The 19,286-nt window shown below is 35.8% G+C and overlaps 1 protein-coding gene across 1 annotated transcript; it reads left to right on the forward strand.

Moving 5' to 3' along the window:
• Positions 1-28: 28 nt before the first annotated feature.
• On the forward strand, positions 29-17,419 carry LOC139154088 (vomeronasal type-2 receptor 26-like). The gene is made up of 7 exons (XM_070728519.1): positions 29-91; positions 2,170-2,294; positions 4,653-4,944; positions 11,845-12,708; positions 13,106-13,333; positions 14,858-14,984; positions 16,518-17,419. The coding sequence occupies exons 1-7, from the start codon at positions 29-31 to the stop codon at positions 17,417-17,419; spliced, it is 2,601 nt and encodes an 866-aa protein (XP_070584620.1).
• The last annotated feature ends 1,867 nt before the right edge of the window (positions 17,420-19,286 follow it).

The raw sequence follows: 19,286 nt of genomic DNA on the forward strand, positions 1-19,286 counted from the left end.
TAACAATGACTTGGTAAACTTTTGAGTAATGGTTGAAGAGGTGAAAATAACAACAAAGTTCTGGAAAGATCTCTGGGAGGTCACTGATCAGGTGCATGGTTTTTGGCTGAAATAACTGACCAGCCTGTATGCAAAAATGGTCAAATTGTTCAACAAAATGCTGCAGACAGGAAATATTAGTTAATGGCTTACAACTGGCAGAACAGATGTCTGGTAGGCGGGAGGTATCATCCCGCTTGTTCATATTTTGGGGATGATCGAGATAGAAAAACATCCCCAAAATATGAACAAGCGGGATGATACCTCCCGCCTACCAGACATCTGGAAACCAGCCCTGAAACGTATCCCAGCCATAGAAACCAGACTCAGAACACACATTGCAAAACAATCAAGTAGCCTGCAAGCTCCAACTATTCAGGATATCACGCCTAATCTACAACCATTAACTAATCAGCATACCTCAGCTACATCAACGACCCCAGGCATTACTCCACTGATTCACCAGGAAGTTTCTACACATCAGGCAATTGCTGAGCCATCAAGCCACACCCAGCCACCAGTATTTATAGAAGGAGGGCAGCTCAGGTCTCGCAGTGTTTGCCCTAGAAGAAGGACAGAAACACCAGCCTGAAGATGACGAGTGGGACCTTGTTGAAACGTCGCCAGAAATTTCCAAATCCTACACGGGAAGAAACCCGAATATGCCAAGACCATCATATATAGTTTATCTTTTCTCTGCCAAACTCAGGTACATTTCCTCAAGCCAGTTAACTCTTTCAGTAACAGCATATTAAAATTTATTTAGAATATTGTAGTGCATTTGAAACTAAAAACTAAGATCAACAAGATAGACACGCCCAATCAGTCTGATGCTTCACTTCATCAGAAAAATAAGTAATGGTAATTAGTCCAGGAAGACACACACCACATGATAAAAGGAAAACCCAAAGGTTTTTATAAACAGAAAAACAGAAACAGCTCCCTTTTTAAATGTCAAAGGGATTTTCTGGTACACACAAGGCACAGGTTAAATGCAATCCAATTCTCACCCAATAACTGGGAAATTGAGTCCAATTCTAAAGTCCAGAGAGTCCACACACAATCTTGAAGAGCACAAAAACTACAATTTTGATGAAACAATGAATCAGATAAACTGCCATGAGGCTAAAACAGCAGCCTCACCCAACCACAGGTGGCCTCATTTTCTCTTGTAATAATCCTTCAGTTGTTGTCTCCTATGCATCACTCTATGCATGCGGGGATGTGTCATTCATTCTTGTTCAGAATCCAGGGATGATACAGATGATTGATCTCTTCCTGGGCTGTCTGCCAAACTCCCTTCCTCCCTGTCACTCACGTCTCCTTGGTCAGAGGAGACTTTGTCAGCAGATTCCACTGGGAGCAAAACAGGCCTGCAGCATGTGGATGTCTCCCCCACATCCCCCTCCACATTCCTTGGGGCAGGAGCTGGGCAGGAGCTAACCACAACAGTAATTAAGGATCTTCTGAACTTGTTTGGAATTAAAATTTAGTAATTAACTAATCTAGGTTATTTTTCTCAGCCTAATATATTGAGAATAAGCTACTTATTTAAAGCTTGCACTCTGATTTTTATGATGCAGTGATACACTGAAATAATATTGCAAATTTCAAAAGGAAAGAATGAAGTGAATATATATAGGGTATCTGCATACATTCAGAGAGATATCCAAAGAAAAACCTAATCTTATTAAAATTATGGGTTGATTGAAATATGATTTTATTATCCTTTTTAATTGTACAGCACAATATAGACTGGCAAAATATGTGTTACATATTGAGAATGCCTGGTTACAACCAGGTCCTTCATTTGAGTGGAAGAATGGAAACCGCTGATTGGTCCAGCCATCTGACAGCTCCCTATAAAAGGGCTAGCTGTCAGACTGGCTCTTTGCTGGAGTCTGCACATAGTTGAATAAAGAGCTAGTTGTCTGAAGCCTGTCTCCAGTATCTTCACTCACCAGATCTAACAATATGTAAAGTTGATGAATAGACTGCACTGAAACTAAAGCAATGCATGCCAAGACAAGGATATTTTTGCTGCAGCTTTTCCTTTGGCAACTGCCCCCCCTGGTCCTAACTAATTTCAAGGCACATGATAACATCTGTTCTATGATTGATCCCTTCCAGTTCCCATATGAGTATTCCAAACCGGGGGACATAATAATCGGAGGGATTGCTGCACAATTTGATTCCCTGCTAGAAATAAGCAACTTTGAGGAACATCCCGAAACAAAGGTGGTAGAAGAACTCATGTAAGGAAATATCATCTGGAGATTGGAAATAGGAACTAATATCTCCAAGTCAAAAAATAGGACTATTCTGAATTATCTAGTTTATTAAAGAACTTGGAAAATGAGTTTTGGAAAATAATTATTAAAAATCTGAAAAATAATTTCTATTTACTTTCTTGTGTAATATATTTTATGTTACCAGGTTTTGCTTTTTCAATCTCTTTATCACTAATTATCTCACCACTTCTATTATATTTTTATTACTACTTCTTTTATTTTCTTTCTACAAAATGCCAGTTTCATTTCCATTTTTTTTGTTCACTTTCTTTTTTTCAACAAACAATAGTACCATCTTTTATTCTTCAAATTTATGTACATTTAAAATTTAAATTGAATATTTATAATTTATATGGGTTCAGATAATCTGTTAATCTTTCTAAAGGTATCTGGATCTCAGTACATTTCTTTTGCATATTCTATTGGCATTGCAGAGATTCTATGCTTTCTATTTATGTTTACTCTAGTAAGAATTACAGCTTTACAATAATATATGTAGCTCAATTCCATTAAATCACATGAAAACCAATTCATTTAATTAAAAAAGTTAATTAACTTCTTCAGCATCTTTTCAGGAGTGAAAACAAAATTCATAGGTTGCATCTGATTTTCCCCTCTTGAACCTATAATCTCAGGGGCAAAAGTGAATAATAAATACACCGTACTTCTCAATCTGTTTGCAGTGTGCCATAGCTGAAAGCGCAGTGAGAAAGAAAGAAGAGAGCAAGAAAGAAATCTTAGCTACATCTCTTCCATTCTGCTTTAGAAAAAAAAACCACAGCAAGGCATTACTTTCATTGGAGGTTTTGAAGCAACAAAAACTTTATTTTTCCATTGGATTTTATTTTATTTTGAAAAAGGACCTAGATGATGCCAGTGCAAGTTGTTCCTTTGATTGCAATGCCTAAATTACAGCAGACTGTGATTTGTTGAGATTTAAAACTTCTTTGAGCACTTTTAAGCAGTCCATAATCCATACTTTTATTGCTTTTGAACAAAACAGTTAAATGTAAAATAAATCAAAATGAAACAAATTGATATTTGATTTTACAGTTGATTTTAGGCAACTTTGCATCTTTAGCTGATCCTAATGAAGACTAGGATCTTCATTTTCAGGCATTTTTAGACCTGCTTATTATTAGGATATGAATCTGGAAGTCTTGTGGATTAAACTGGTAAACAGATAAAAAATAATGAAGGGAATGGCAATTCAGTTTCACAATGCTGTCAAGAAAACCATGTTTATGAAAATACTATGAGTTAATCCTAAACCGAGACAGCCTTTTCTCATTCAGCATGGCTTGGAGATACAGTATGTAACTTTTAAATTTATCCACAAAACAAAGAAATAATATTTTTGTGAAAGAGTATTTAAAAGATGTCTATAGAGAATATATAAGAATATGTACATTTTTAGTTTTTGTGAAAATTAATATAATAATTTCAATGAATCCAACAGGTTAGTTTATAGTGAAACAATATAGTTTCACCCTTGCAGCAATCACATTTTCTTCACCTTAACCACCTCATACAAGGAGAATATCTACAAGATGTTCTATAGATGGCATTTCCCTACAAAGTTAGCTAAAATGGGCCCAAATCTCTTGCCATGGTGCTGGAAATGTAAAACAATACCAGGGACATGCTACCACATGTAGTGGGAATGCTCAAAAGCATATGAATTTTGGAATAAAATTAAACAATAGCTAGAAGAAATATTAATGTTAAAAATAGAAGTAAAATATGAACTTTTTCCATTAGGTATTACTATAGATAAATATGATAAAGGAACAATATATTTAATGTTACACATTTAGACTGCTGCTAGACTGGCCTTTGCACAAAAATAGAAAAACAAAGAAATCCCCACAGAAGAGATACTATATAAAATATTGTCTTATGTGAAAATGGACAGACTCATGATGGAACTAAAAGATAAAAAATAAATCCGAGTATTTTGAAATCTGGGACAAATTATATTATTGGTGGGAATTTAAGAGGAATGTTGGGATTATAATTTAGTGATAAATTGGAGATGTGTACATTTTCATATTGTTGAAGAAGAAAAATGGAACTAACACTATACATAAAAGGGAGATGTATAGAGACAAAGACCTATATTTAGGAAAAGAAATAACTCAATGAAAATATGTAAATGGAATATCATGACTTGTCCATGTCTTTGTTTTTTATGTTTGTTTTTTTAATTGTATTATAAATAAACAGTTTTTTTAAAAAAAGGAATATGTACATTTTCAACTTTGATTCTAGAAATAGAAACTGCATACAAAATATATGCCAATTATATAAATCTTTCCTCAGGGCAATGTTAAAAAATTACCAACATGTCATTTCATTAATATTTGCTGTGCAGCAGATCAATGAGAATCCCAATATATTGCCAAATATCAGCATAGGGTTTCATATTTATGACAGTTACAATAATGCAAAGATGTCTTATCAAAACACCCTGAAACTTCTGTCTGCCCGAAGGAAGATTATTCCAAATTATAGCTGCAAGAAGCAAGCTAATCTGATAGCTGTCATTGGAGGACTTGATGCCAAAGTCTCTCTACATATGGCTACTATTTTAGGCATCTATAAGATTCCACAGGTATGTGCAGATAGGGCGTGAATTTTAAAATGCTGATAAATTTATATTTAAGGAATAATCACAATAACATTAGCTCAGGAATGTAATTTAAGGACAGCCTCGTGGAAACCAATTTTCTGTTCTCCTTTCTAGTTTTACATTCTACTTAAGATGATAAGATACAATATAACCTGCTACATTTATTTCTCCCCCTCTTTATTTCTATGGTTTTTAAAAACTAACTTCAGTTTGATGAATTCTTATACCTTGAAAACATTTGTACCATTATATACAAATGTACCATTATATCCATTTGCAAATAGACACCGTATCAAATTCTCTCTTTTGATGGTGGTTTTCTAAAACTATGTGATTCTTGCCTATAAAACTGCTATTAGGGCTCAGAACTAATATTGTGCTCATTGTAGGGACAAAATATGCATCTGCACTTTAGGATCAATGTGATTGCTGCCCAAAAAAGAGGTGACAATCATAGCTAAGAGAGTCTTTGCACAATGTTGGCTTCTGCAACAACCGCATTTCTGGATTGTGATGTTCTGCTTATGCCATCTCATTATTGCAACACATTCATCATGGGCTACCTTTGAAGAATATTTGGAAGTTATACTTGGTCTAGAATACAACAGTACAGACAGTTTTTTGAGATCTCTACAGTGGCATATATTAATATTAATGTTAGGAAAACAGCACCGGCTGTCAGTCTGTTTCTGGGTCCAATTCAAGGTGTTGGTCTTTACATTTAAATTCCTTTATGGCTTAGGCCACCATCTTGTGGTCTATCAACCACTGGTGGTTCATAAGAAAATTTTGGTGGTCCTCAGAAAAATCTTTGTATTTTTCAATGTTTTATATTGCACTTATCGTCAAGGTGACAGGCTGTTGAGGAAAATGGTAGCTGGCACATGTAATAACACAGGTGGACCAGGGGAGGGTGGGGGTTGCTGATGGCTTTTCTGGAGGGGCTTGGCCATCACCATATCTCATGCTTCAGAAGCACCAGAAGAAACAAGATTGTGGGACCTAGTGGGAATTGGGACCATATATATCTGGCCACCTACTGTGGGTAGATGGGTGCCTCTGGAGGCATTTGAGAATGGACAGGATGCACCTAAGTCACTCTGGGGGTGCCTGGAGCTGTTGGCAGCAAACAGGAGGGGGAGAGATGGGGAAGGCACTTCCTTATTCCCAGACCGGCTTTCACACTCCTGAGGAGGGCATACAGTACAAGGCAAGTGGAAGCAGGCTGGATGGGCATTATTGAGTGGACCTTCACCAGGGTTGAAATCCAAATTGTCTCCAAACATGATTCCTTTCCATGGGTGGGGTGCTGCCCAGATGGGTGGGGAACACAGTGGGGTAGCAAAAATGGAGCGCCACCCAGAGCACCCAATTTGCACCAAAAGATGTTGAAATAAAATGCAGGGTGTATTCTTTGGGCACCCTCTACATTCTTCCTGAAAGCTTTTAATAATCCTAAAGTCGGTGATTCTGCTACAAACAAAAGTGTCTAGGAAAAGTATAAGGAGATAAGATCCGGAATTAATTCTATATGATCTGGGTTTCTTCCTCCCCCTCCTTTCTGAATGGCTATAGTATTATCTAGAACAGAGGTCTTCATATATGGCTGGAGAATTCTGGGAGTTAAAATTCACAAGTCTTAAAGTTGCCAAGTTTGGGAATCCCTACTCTAGAAAATAAAATGAATAATGCTTGAAATCTAATATTTTGCCAGAAACCTTGATTTTGTTTGTAGCCTCCAGTAAGGAGGGTTAAGACTGTTATATGGAATGGAGCATATTGGAATGTTGACTTAGGTGGTGAAAGTAGAAAGTAACACTTTAAATTGTTGCCTTTGAGTAAGTGAGTGGCCATTTTAATCATTAAGTCAGCTTTATGACAAAGTTCAAAATGTGCCTTCAAAATTCTAAGTGAGATGTTTCTGTTATTTCACTGTTCTATCGCTGCTCACTTCTAGGATGTGGGTGAATTCGATGACCTGCTTGTTTTGAGTCCATTGATAAGGGTATTGTTTTGAGGTTCTTGGAAAATCCTTGGTCAAGTCACATGATTGTCAAGCCACTCCAGCCTGGTCACATAGCCGGCAAGCCACTCCTACCCAGTCACATAACCATCAAACCACACCCACAAAATAAGCCACACTCACAGTGTGGCAGTAAACATTTTGGTAGCCTTTCACACAGTCTGGAGCCCGTGCAGAACTGGGCTATTGGGGAGGGAGGAGAGTGGCTTGGGGTAGGGATGCTTCATTTGCAAATTCCTCCCCATCCCATCTGCAATCCAGGAGCAAGGAATTTTACTTCTGTTCTGCCCCACTCCCTCCAGATAATCCAGAGGAGGCTTTCACACATATTCCTTTCACAGGCTTTCTGAGCGAGAGGGGCATATAGTGTTTCCCCTCTACCCAGAAAGGCTGCTGTTGAATATACCACATGACCTACAGGACACCTGTGGCCATTTTCCTTGCCCTTTTTGGCCTGCTCCACCCACCCTCATCCTGGGCTTCCTCCTGCATTTTGCTTCCCCTTTGCTTTTTGCACCTGCTTTGTTTTGGTTTTAATGTATCCTGTTGAAATTATTACCTACCTCCATAGGACAAGGATGCTCATAGTCATCAGTGAAATGTGCTGGGTACAGGGTGATGTTACATTAATCTTAAATTGAAGCAACTATTGCCAAGCTATATGCTTCATTATTGTTTTGACCATTACAACAGTCACCCTGCTCTGAGAATACTGATTATCATCCAATTATTTTATTTATTTCTAAGATATTCATTTTAGTTAAGTTTGATCTTAATTATATTTTGAAAACTGTAATATTTAATGGCATCAAATGATATGATAATCTTTGATTTGAATAGTTTCCATGGTGATAATTTTTTTTTAGAATTAAATAACCTTTAAAGATTTTGTTATTAAATAAGCATTTACTTATTTAATAATTATAATTAAATAAGCATTTATGATTGTTATATTAAATAGGTGTATTTCATTTTAATAAAAGAGAAGGTCTCTGGTCATTATTTTAGAAATGTATTTATCTTTTTTAAAAAAAAAATCATATTAGTAATCTGCAAGACTCAGAATGATGAACTAGACTCAGTGGGATTTAAAATTATGAATTTGGTGGTCCGTGGGATTTAAAATTATGACCTTGGTGGTCCCTGAGATCCAAAAGTTTGGGAAACCTTACTTTATGACATAGGTCCAGGAAATTAGAGGAGCTGTTTAACCAATGGACAGACTAATCCCAATCTTGCTAGTAGAATAGGTCTGCTGCAGTCCCAGCTGCTCAAAAAATTGTGGCTGGTGAGGTTCAGGAGAAGAGTCTTTTCTGACATATCTCTTTGGAACATCTTGCTGCAGGAAGTAGGATCTGGCCCAATCATTTTTACTTCAGGAAATGTCTTAAAATTTGGCTATGCTGGTTGGTATAGGGCCCTAAAGCAGAAGTCGTTGGTTGCAGGTTGCTAGTATAGTAACAGAGAAGTCTCTCTGCTCTAAATTTGTACTTTTTAAAAATCTCTTGTAATTTAAATATTATTTTATTGTTGTAATGGTTTATATATCTATATAATTTATTATGTTGTGAGTCATTCAAAGTATGAAATGAATATATATCATTATATGATGCTCATATGGCATTTTGAAGTAACTTTGAATGGCTTACAATATAGGTGTGTGTGTGTGTGTGTGTGTGTGTTTGTTTGTAGATTTTCATGGGAATAATTATGTAGATATTGGTGTATGTGAGTCTCTTGCTGTGTAAGATTGATAGGATCTTGGCAACATTTCGAGGAGCTTTGTTCGCTCTAGCATGAAGTTGAAAGCATCAGCGTGAAGATCATGAGTAAGACCTCATCGAAACGTCACCAAGATTCTATCAATCCTACATGGAAAAAGACCCTAATATGCTAAGACCTCTCTATCTCCCCCCCTCTCTCTGTGTAACATTTTTGCTGATAAGTGACAGAAAACAAACAAACACACACACACACAAAACCATATATGTATGTATATGTATAATATATTTTTGTTGATAATGAAAAGGAAGGGAGACTAGTATAGATCTATTTAAAGCTATTGTGCTCTCATCATCTAGCCATATAAAGAGTCTGGAAGTATAGCTGATAGGGAGGTATATAAAATGAGACAGAAGGAGGCGAAACAGATAATATATGCTGCTAAAGCCTCAAAAGAGGAAGAAATTGCCAAATCTGTAAAGAAGGGGGATAAAACCTTCTTCAGATATATTAATGATAAGAAGAAGAAAAACTGCGGCATCACGAAGCTTAGTACCGGGAATAATACATGCATTAATGGGAATAAGGAGATCGCTGACCATTTCAATAGCTACTTCTGTTCAGTTTTCTCAAAAGACACCTTACAAAATAATACTATAGAGGGATATAGCATTGCTTCCAGCTGTACGGATTCAGCTCCAGTGATCTTAGAAGCCGATGTCTTAGAAGAACTTGAACGATTAAAGATAAATAAGGCAATGGGTCCAGATGGCATCCACCCCAGAGTTCTTAAAGAACTCAGATCTGTCATTGCTACCCCCCTGACTGATTTGTTTAACCAATCCTTGTTAACAGGAGAAGTTCCTGAGGATTGGAGAATGGCCAGTGTTGTGCCTATTCACAAGAAGGGCAGTAGAGAAGAAGCTGGTAACTACAGGCCAGTTAGCTTGACATCAGTTGTAGTTAAAATGATGGAGACTCTACTCAAAAAGAGGATAAATCAGCACCTAAAAAACAATAACTTATTAGACCCAAATCAGCATGGCTTTACTGAAGGCAGATCATGTCAGACTAATCTCATTGATTTCTTTGACTATGTCACAAAGGTGTTGGATGAAGGTGGTGCCGTGGATATTGCCTACCTGGACTTCAGCAAAGCCTTTGATACGGTTCCACATAAAGAGCTGATAGATAAATTAGTGAAGATTGGACTTAATCCCTGGATAGTTCAATGGATTTGCAGCTGGCTGAAGCGTAGACATCAGAGAGTTATTGTTAATGGCGAGTATTCTGAGCAGAGTCAGGTTACAAGCGGTGTGCCACAAGGATCTGTTCTGGGTCCTATTCTTTTTAATATATTTGTGAGTGACATAGGGGAAGGTTTGGTAGGGAAGGTTTGCCTATTTGCCGATGACTCTAAAGTGTGCAATAGGGTTGATATTCCTGGAGGCGTCTGTAATATGGTAAATGATTTAGCTTTACTAGATAAATGGTCTAAGCAATGGAAACTGCAGTTTAATGTTTCCAAATGTAAAATAATGCACTTGGGGAAAAGGAATCCTCAATCTGAGTATTGTATTGGCAGTTCAGTGTTGGCAAATACTTCAAAAGAAAAGGATTTAGGGGTAGTGATTTCTGACAGTCTCAAAATGGGTGAACAGTGCAGTCAGGCGGTAGGGAAAGCAAGTAGGATGCTTGGCTGCATAGCTAGAGGTATAACAAGCAGGAAGAGGGAGATTATGATCCCACTATATAGAATGCTGGTGAGACCACATTTGGAATACTGTGTTCAGTTCTGGAGACCTCACCTACAAAAAGATATTGACAAAATTGAACGGGTCCAAAGACGGGCTACAAGAATGGTGGAAGGTCTTAAGCATAAAACGTATCAGGAAAGACTTAATGAACTCAATCTGTATAGTCTGGAGGACAGAAGGAAAAGGGGGGACATGATCGAAACATTTAAATATATTAAAGGGTTAAATAAGGTCCAGGAGGGAAGTGTTTTTAATAGGAAAGTGAACACAAGAACAAGGGGACACAATCTGAAGTTAGTTGGGGGAAAGATCAAAAGCAACATGAGAAAATATTATTTTACTGAAAGAGTAGTAGATCCTTGGAACAAACTTCCAGCAGATGTGGTAGATAAATCCACAGTAACTGAATTTAAACATGCCTGGGATAAACATATATCCATCCTAAGATAAAATACAGAAAATAGTATAAGGGCAGACTAGATGGACCATGAGGTCTTTTTCTGCCGTCAGACTTCTATGTTTCTATGTTTCTATACCCTTACCAGGATTTGAACTTGGAGATTCTGCTTGCAAGGCTTTAACCTCTAGATCACAGGTTCTTCTCCTCTCAGCTTGTACCAGGGAAGATGTTTTGTTTTGTCAAGTTATGTCGAGTCACTCTGTATACTCAAATATGGGATGGAACATACTGCTTCCTTTTTGCCTTTCAGTCCCTCCAGGCAATTATCCAAGGCAATTAAATTTTTATAGCTTACAAACTATATGATTTGACAGGAAAAAATATGGTTTTTGACAGAATACACACACACACCATATGTGTGTGTGTGTGTGTGTGTGTGTATAATTAGAACATACACATAGTCTAATTATACATAAATGTGTATAGGGTATGTATAGAGAAAGAGAGAGAGAGAGAGATACTGTACATGCATACACACAAACACACACACACATCCTATGAAACCATAGTTTCAGGGATACTTGTAACCTATGAAGTGCGGCAGAATGACCACACCTAGGCAAATAAGCAGTGGAAACAGGAATGACTTCCTGTTGACTTCTCCATTGACTTAGAAAGTTGTCAGATAGCACTGAAAATTATGATTTTATAATTGTACCTGATTACCATAGTGTGCCAATGTGACACACAAGTGTGGCAGCAATTGTGAAATACCCACAATTTTCTAAAATTTGTATTCCAATGAAGTAATAAATCACAGTTATTTGATGTATATTGATTTTTTAAAAGCTCATATGTTCTATGTTTTGAAGATTACAAACAAAGAAACAGACATGAAAATGTTGATAGTATATGAAAAATTCAGAATAAACTGTTATCATTTATCTTTCTTTTATTCTTTTAATATATATTTTGTTTAGATTGCTTGCTGTGTGTTTGCTCCAGTAATGAACATTAAAACACAGCTCCCTTTTTTCTACCGGATGATCCCTAGTGAAACAAATCAATACATGGGACTTATTAAGCTGCTCCTTTTTTTCCAATGGAAATGGATTGGAATTATTTCACCAGATGATGATCAAGGAGAAAAATTTGTGCAGGACTTGTTACCCATGCTTTCCCAGTATGCAATTTGTGCAGCAATCATTGAAAGAACACTAACCCTTTCTGGTGTTTTAGAGAATTTTGAGTCATTTGAACCCCTTGTTGCTATGGCTGCTTCATTAGCCAAACCCAATGTCAAAGTCTATATTGTAAATGCAGATTCTCAAGCTGTGGCATGCTTGAAATGGCTGCTATATCTTTATGGAAGCTTGGGAAGTTCAACACAAGTAACCATAGGCAAAGTGTGGCTTATGACAGCTCAGTGGGATTTCTCATCAGAGACATTTCACCGACATTTTGATATACATTTTTTTCATGGTGCCTTGTCTTTGGCAAGTCATTCAAAAGAAGTGCTTGGATTTACAAAATTTCTGCATTCTCTACACCCTATCTGGTCAAAAGAAGATGGGTTTATCAAGATCTTCTGGGAACAAGCATTCGATTGCCTCTTTCCTAATTCTTATGAGGGTAAAGAGAACAACAATTCTTGCACCGGAGAAGAGAACTTGGAAAGTCTTCCTGGGACACTCTTTGAAATGACTATGACTAGCCACAGTTACAGCATTTACAATGCAGTCCATGCCGTAGTACACGCTTTGCATAAAATGTTCTTATCTTCCACCCAAATTAAATCTTATCTTTCATTTAGGTTAAATCCTCCAAAACTACTACATTGGCAGGTAAAATAGCAAAAATAGTATCAGTGATTATAGCCACCTTGGGTGCCATCCTAAACACCCTAAGTAAAATTTAGCAAAAATAGTATCAATGGTAACAGTCCTTTTCAACCTCTCAGAGACCTTTCCAAAACTTCATTGTTGTTTTCGCCTCTGACTTTTCAATTATCTGACACAGTTTAGAAAAAACAATTTCTATGCAAATTGGTAACTGTTTTATATTCTTAATTAATATATAATATATATTTAACAATATCATACTTAGAGAAAGTTCTTATTACAATGAGGTGTTGAGCATACATCTTGCTTTTCCCTTTTGTAAATTATATAAATGATATCAACCAAGAGACATTTTTCTCTTGTTACAATGTTTTAAAATTGTTTGCTTCTTTCACTTTAGCTTCACCATTTCCTAAGGACCATTTCATTTAACAATAGTGTTGGAGACACCATATCATTTGATGAAAATGGGGAATTGGTAGCTGGATTTGATGTTATCAACTGGATCACTTTCCCAAACAAATCTTTTATTTCTATGAAAGTTGGATATCTGGATCCACAAGCTTTAAGTGATCATCAATTAACTATTTATGAAGATGCTATCACATGGCATAGTTCATTTAATCAAGTAAACTACAAATACAAATAAAATTTCAGATGTGGAAAGCTAAATAGGAAAGAGCCATAATAATTTCTACTCAATAGTAGCAATTATGGAAAAGGAATGATAAAATAATGATGTCAGCAGCATTTAAAGAGAATATGTATAAGATGTTTTATAGATGGCATGTGACTCCAAAGAGGCTAGCAAAAATGTTTAAGAATAAATTGATGAAATGCTGGAAATGGAACTATGTACCTGACTCTTTTATCATATGTGGTGGACCTGCATGGAATATTGGATGGAAATCCAAACATGGATTGAGAAATTATTTTAAAAGATTATTGAGCTAAAATCTAAAATATTTTGTTAGGTATTTTGCAAGAAAAAATTAATAAGGAAGAAATATACTTAATTATCCATATAGTGACTGCTGCTAGAATTATATATGCACAAAATTGGAAGCTAAATAGAATACCAACAGAAAGAGAGGTGTTAAGGAAGATTATGGACTATGCTGAAATGAATAGACTTACACTGAAAATTAAAGATAAAAAGATTTGGAATATTATAAAATTTGGGGAAAATTTTATGAATGGATTGAAATTAAAAATAGTTAAAATAGATAATTATCTTGAAAGTAATGTAAGAGAATTAGAAATTGGATGGTAGAAACCTGGATGACCAAAAGAGAAATGGTGGCAACATTAATTAATTATGAAACACAAATGTAAAGTAGTTTAAGATTGATATTATTTCAAATATAAAATTTTTATTATTATCTTTAGTTGTTTAGATGATAGAATTATGATTAATGAAACAAAAATAGAATTTTAGGATGTTTTGTTAAGTCTTTAAGATAAGAAAATTTTATATATATATTGTTAGGCATTGACATGTTTTCATTTATGTATGGTTGTTTAAGGGAGAGAAAAAAAATTATACCCAATGATTTCTACTCAATAGACTTTAGAGGTAAATCAGTGAATATATTTTATACTACAAGCTATCATTTAGAACAAACAGCCTTTATTTTTATATCAAAGTCAGCTGCAGACTGACAAGGAAACAGAAAAATATTCATTATTCCCTTTATATGTTTAAAATAACCCCTTCCAAAAACATGAAACTGTTTTTTCTCACTTTTTTGACATACAAAATAAGATTCATTTGGACAAGAATGTTTAATCTTTTCATAGTCAAATATGACCTGTTATAATTACTCTATGACCTAAGGGTTATATCATTTATGGTCAGGACTCAATTAAAGGAGAACTTTGAACGTTTTCTTTATTTTTTAATAGTTATATCTCTAGTTCAAGATTAAATATTTTGGGGAGTTAAATATGGAATCCTGAAACAATTACCTGTTATTACTTATCTGGCTAGGGAGCTGTAGTCTTTGACCTAATGATGAATTTCCAAACTCATCTAGATGCCTATCTTTTCCACTCAGTTATAAAATGCTCCCCAGATTTAAAAAAAATCTATAGGAAATAGACTGCTATGTTTTCAAGGACATGTTTATTTATTTATTTGCCATATTGATAGATACTTCCTGTTGCTCTGTGTAATGAGAAATGCCATCCAGGTTACAGACAAAAGAAGAAGGAAGGACAACCATTCTGCTGCTACAATTGTGTTCCTTGTCCAGTTGGGAAGATTTCAGACCAGAAAGGTAGTAGACACAATAACCAATTATGAATTACAAAATGGACACTGGTATTAAAAAATGTTGGTACTAAAGTGAATACAATAATCTCTCATGTAAACAATGTATACCAACCATTAAAACATGTATCCAATACCAAAATGTACAAAAAAGAAAAGAAAAGAAAATGTTTATCAGAGTATGAGAATAAATTTACAAAATTAGGCACCATCATCAATCAGAATTTAGGTTGGTAAATAGATGATAGATGAGATAAATAATAGATAATTGATAGATAGATAGATAGATAGATAGATAGATAGATAGATAGACAGGCAGGCAGGCAGGCAGGCAGGCAGGCAGGCAGGCAGGCAGGCAGAAAGACAGACAGACAGACAGACAGACAGACAGACGGATGATAGATATAGAGTAGATGGCTAGATAGCTAAATTATAGATGATTGTTGAAGGGAGAAGTAATGAGAGAAGCAGGCAATGGGAAGATTGCTTAGCTAGCAAAGCATGGAAGTTCACATTAGCACTTCATTAGGGTTAAAAATAGCTGAGTAAAGATACATTTGGAGTATAAGACACAACCAAATTTTCAGCATTTTTATGGGGAAAATGGTGCGTCTTATACTCTGAAAAATATGATTTATATATGGGCTGTATTGTGCGAAAGGAAGTTTGATTTTTTATGCAAGAATCTTTCTATTTGATTTAGAGTTTTGGTCAATGCAATTAATTATTACAAATTGTAATTAATAATCAACAAAGATGCTAGTGAAACACTGATTGAAGTAAGCTTAGTTTTTAGTTTTTTAGTTTTTCTCATCATTCCTATCACCCATCTCCTCCCACTTATGACTGTAACTTGTTGACTGTATCCTTACGATTTATATTAATATTGTTTCCTGATTGCATATTTGAACCTTATGACAATAATTCAGTGTTGTACCTCATGATTCTTGACTAGTATATATTTTCTTTAATGTACACTGAGAGCACATGCACCAAAGACATTTTCCTTGTGTGTCCAATTACACTTGGCCAATAAAGAATTCTACTCTATTCTGTCCTGTCCTTAGAATACAGAATACTTATTAAAGTTTGATGTCCACTCTACTCTATAGGCAGAAGTGAAGAAGAATAACATGTAATGATATCAGTTACCCTATTCTGTCATAGATAGAAGTATATTACTCTTTTCTGTCCTGTCCTGTCCTTAGAATACAGAATACTTATTAAAGTTTGATGTCCACTATACTCTATAGGTAGAGGTGAAGAAGAATAACATGTAATGATATCAGTTACCCATTAGGTCAATTCTATGCAGTTATATACATACATACATACATACATACATACATACATACATACATACATACATACATACAGTATATACATACATACATATTGTATATATTTGTAAACTTAATTCATACTTAATTTTTGTTTCTATCAATGTTTATTCATATTTGAAATAAAGTTTCTATGCAAAATTTGGCATAAAAGGTTATTCATTTCATTAAAATTTGTCTCCTCTTATATTTATTTTTAGACATGGACAACTGTTATCAGTGCCCAGAAGAACAATTTCCAAATGAGAACAAAAACCAATGCATTGTCAAGAAATTACATTTTCTCTCTTTCCTGGATCCTTTGGGGATTATTTTAGCATTTTTAGCTCTCTCTTTTGTTCTGCTCACAATTCTGATACTAGGAGTTTTCATCAAGAACCAGAACACTCCCATTGTCAAAGCCAACAACCGGGACCTCACCTACTGCCTGCTCATCTCCTTACTGCTTTGTTTTCTCTGCTCCTTGTTATTTATTGGCCAGCCACAAATAGTGACTTGCTATTTACGACAAATTACTTTTGGTATCATCTTCACTGTGGCTGTTGCTTGTATATTAGCTAAAACAATAACTGTAGTTCTAGCTTTTATGGCCACAAAGCCAGGATCTAGGATAAGGAAATGGGTTGGGAAAAGGTTGATCATTCTTATCCTGTTTGGTTGTTCCTCCATTCAGGCTAGTATTTGTGCTGCATGGTTGCGCACAGCTCCTCCTTTCCCAGAGTTTGATATGCATTCCCTTCCTGGAGAAATTATAGTGCAATGCAATGAAGGATCGCTTGGTATGTTTTATTATGTCTTGGGCTACTTGGGATTTTTGGCTATAGTCAGCTTCACTGTGGCTTTCCTAGCCAGGAAGTTGCCAGATACTTTCAATGAAGCCAAGTTCATCACTTTTAGCATGCTGCTCTTCTGCAGTGTGTGGCTGTCCTTCATTCCTTCATATCAGGGCACTAATGGGAAATATATGGTGGCTGTGGAGATCTTCTCTATCTTGGCATCTGGTGCTGGATTATTAAGCTGTATCTTTTTCCCTAAGTGTTACATCATTATCCTAAAACCTGAACTGAACATCAAGGAACAGTTGATAAAGAAAAGCACTTAAGCAGAAATTTCAGTGTGTAATAACCTAAAATATTATTAAATTATTCAAATATTCCATTACAAATACCACTGCTTTTTCACATTTTAGGTATTCTTAATAACATAATCCTTAACCAACTTCTGTAAGGGATAGTATAATTTGAAATTAATGTAAGAATGTCTTGGTGAACTTTTGAAGTAATAGCTGAAGCTTTTACTTTCATTTTTGCCCAATGGTTTTATGTAGATGTTAAAAGAAACTGAAACATACTAAAAAGGGAGGGGGATTAGTTGAACCTCATACTCCTAACAATACTGATTGAGACTGATTGAGGAAGAAGAAGTAAACAGAACAAAATTTGCCGCTCATCCCAAACTGCCTATGAAAGCTTTAAAGTATATCATGGTTTATAGCAGAAGTATCAAACTGGTGGCCCACAAGTTGGATGCATCACATGCAGGCCAAGCCAATCCCAGCTCCATGAATGGGAAAAAATATCAGAAAACCTCATGTGATGGCAACATGAGGCCATGAGTTTGACAACTGTGTTCTGTAATATCAAAAGCTGCCAGTAAGTAAGGAAGACAAGGACGGATACACAATTTCCTTCCTACTCTCACCAGAATTCACCAATTTACAAATGCTATTTCTGCCTCATACCATAGCCTGAAACATGATTGAAAAGGGTCCAGCTAATTTATTTCCTTCATGAAGCTATGGAGGTACACCATTGCCTTCTCAGCCCACTTCCTGAAACAATGGTGGCATTTTCCTTCTGGAAGTTCCTGTCAACTTCCACAGGTTCAGCTGAATCAAACCAATCCCATGTTGATGGTGTTGATAATATGACTTATGCTGATACCATTTCGGTGGCTAGAAATATAAAGCACTTAGATAATTTTTCATTGAAGATGAAAGAAAAGAGTACAAATTAGTCTTTTGGAAAATATTAAAGAGCAGGCATAGTCAATCTATTTGAAGAGTTTGAAGTGACCACAAACCTAATCTTTCTAGGTTCTGAATCTCATGGGAATAAAGATTGTACTCAAGATGATGCACAATGTCTACGCATCTGTCTACGGTTGTACATAGAGTTGCTAAACTCTGAGAATATATTAACTAATATAAAATGATGCCTTTGAAGTGCAGTGCTGGAGAAATATTCTTTAGAATACCTTTAAGCACACAAAATACTAAAGTACTAGTTAAAGGAAACCTAATCAGTTACTTGAAGCATTAATAGCAAAAGTAAAACTTCAATATATTAGTTACATTATGTGAAAACACAGAAAAACAGGCAAAAACTGAAAAACTGAAGGCAAAAAATCTGAATGAAAGTGAGATAGAAAATACTGGAAGAAATCCTCTTGGAATGGACTTATTGGAACAGTAAGTTAGAAATGATTGAATGATTGAACAATAAAGTAAAATAAAAGTCCTCTTGACTAAAGAATCATATTTGGCCATAACTGGTGCCTGGTGCACCAGTTGCAGCCCTATTTGGACAGGGAGTCTCTGCTCACAGTCACTCATGCCCTTATTACCTCAAGGTTCGGCTACTGCAATGCTCTCTACATGGGGCTGCCTCTGAAGAGTGTTCAGAAACTTCAGATCATGCAGAATGAGGCCGTGCGAGTTATCATGGGTCTTCCCATATATACCCATGTTTCTCCAACACTCCGCAGACTGCATTGGTTGCCGATTGGTGTCCGGACACAATTCAAAGTGTTATGCCCTACATGGTATAAAACCAGATTAATTGTGGGACCGACATATGTTGCATGAATCCCAATGACCGGTTAGGTCCCACAAAATTGGCCTTCTCCAGGTCCCGTCGGCCAGACAATGTCATCTGGTGAGGCCCAGGGGAAGAGCCTTCTCTGTGATG

Source organism: Erythrolamprus reginae, chromosome Z, assembly GCF_031021105.1.
Source record: "Erythrolamprus reginae isolate rEryReg1 chromosome Z, rEryReg1.hap1, whole genome shotgun sequence".
NCBI classification, from domain to species: Eukaryota; Metazoa; Chordata; class Lepidosauria; order Squamata; family Dipsadidae; genus Erythrolamprus; species Erythrolamprus reginae.

Excerpts from the sequence above, each read along its gene's own strand:
- LOC139154088 (XM_070728519.1), top strand. The coding sequence starts at position 29 with ATGGTTGAAGAGGTGAAAATAACAACAAAGTTCTGGAAAGATCTCTGG. Across the intron at positions 2,295-4,652 it reads AAGGTGGTAGAAGAACTCAT|GGCAATGTTAAAAAATTACC; the intron begins GTAAGGAAATAT and ends ATCTTTCCTCAG. Across the intron at positions 4,945-11,844 it reads GCATCTATAAGATTCCACAG|ATTGCTTGCTGTGTGTTTGC; the intron begins GTATGTGCAGAT and ends TATTTTGTTTAG.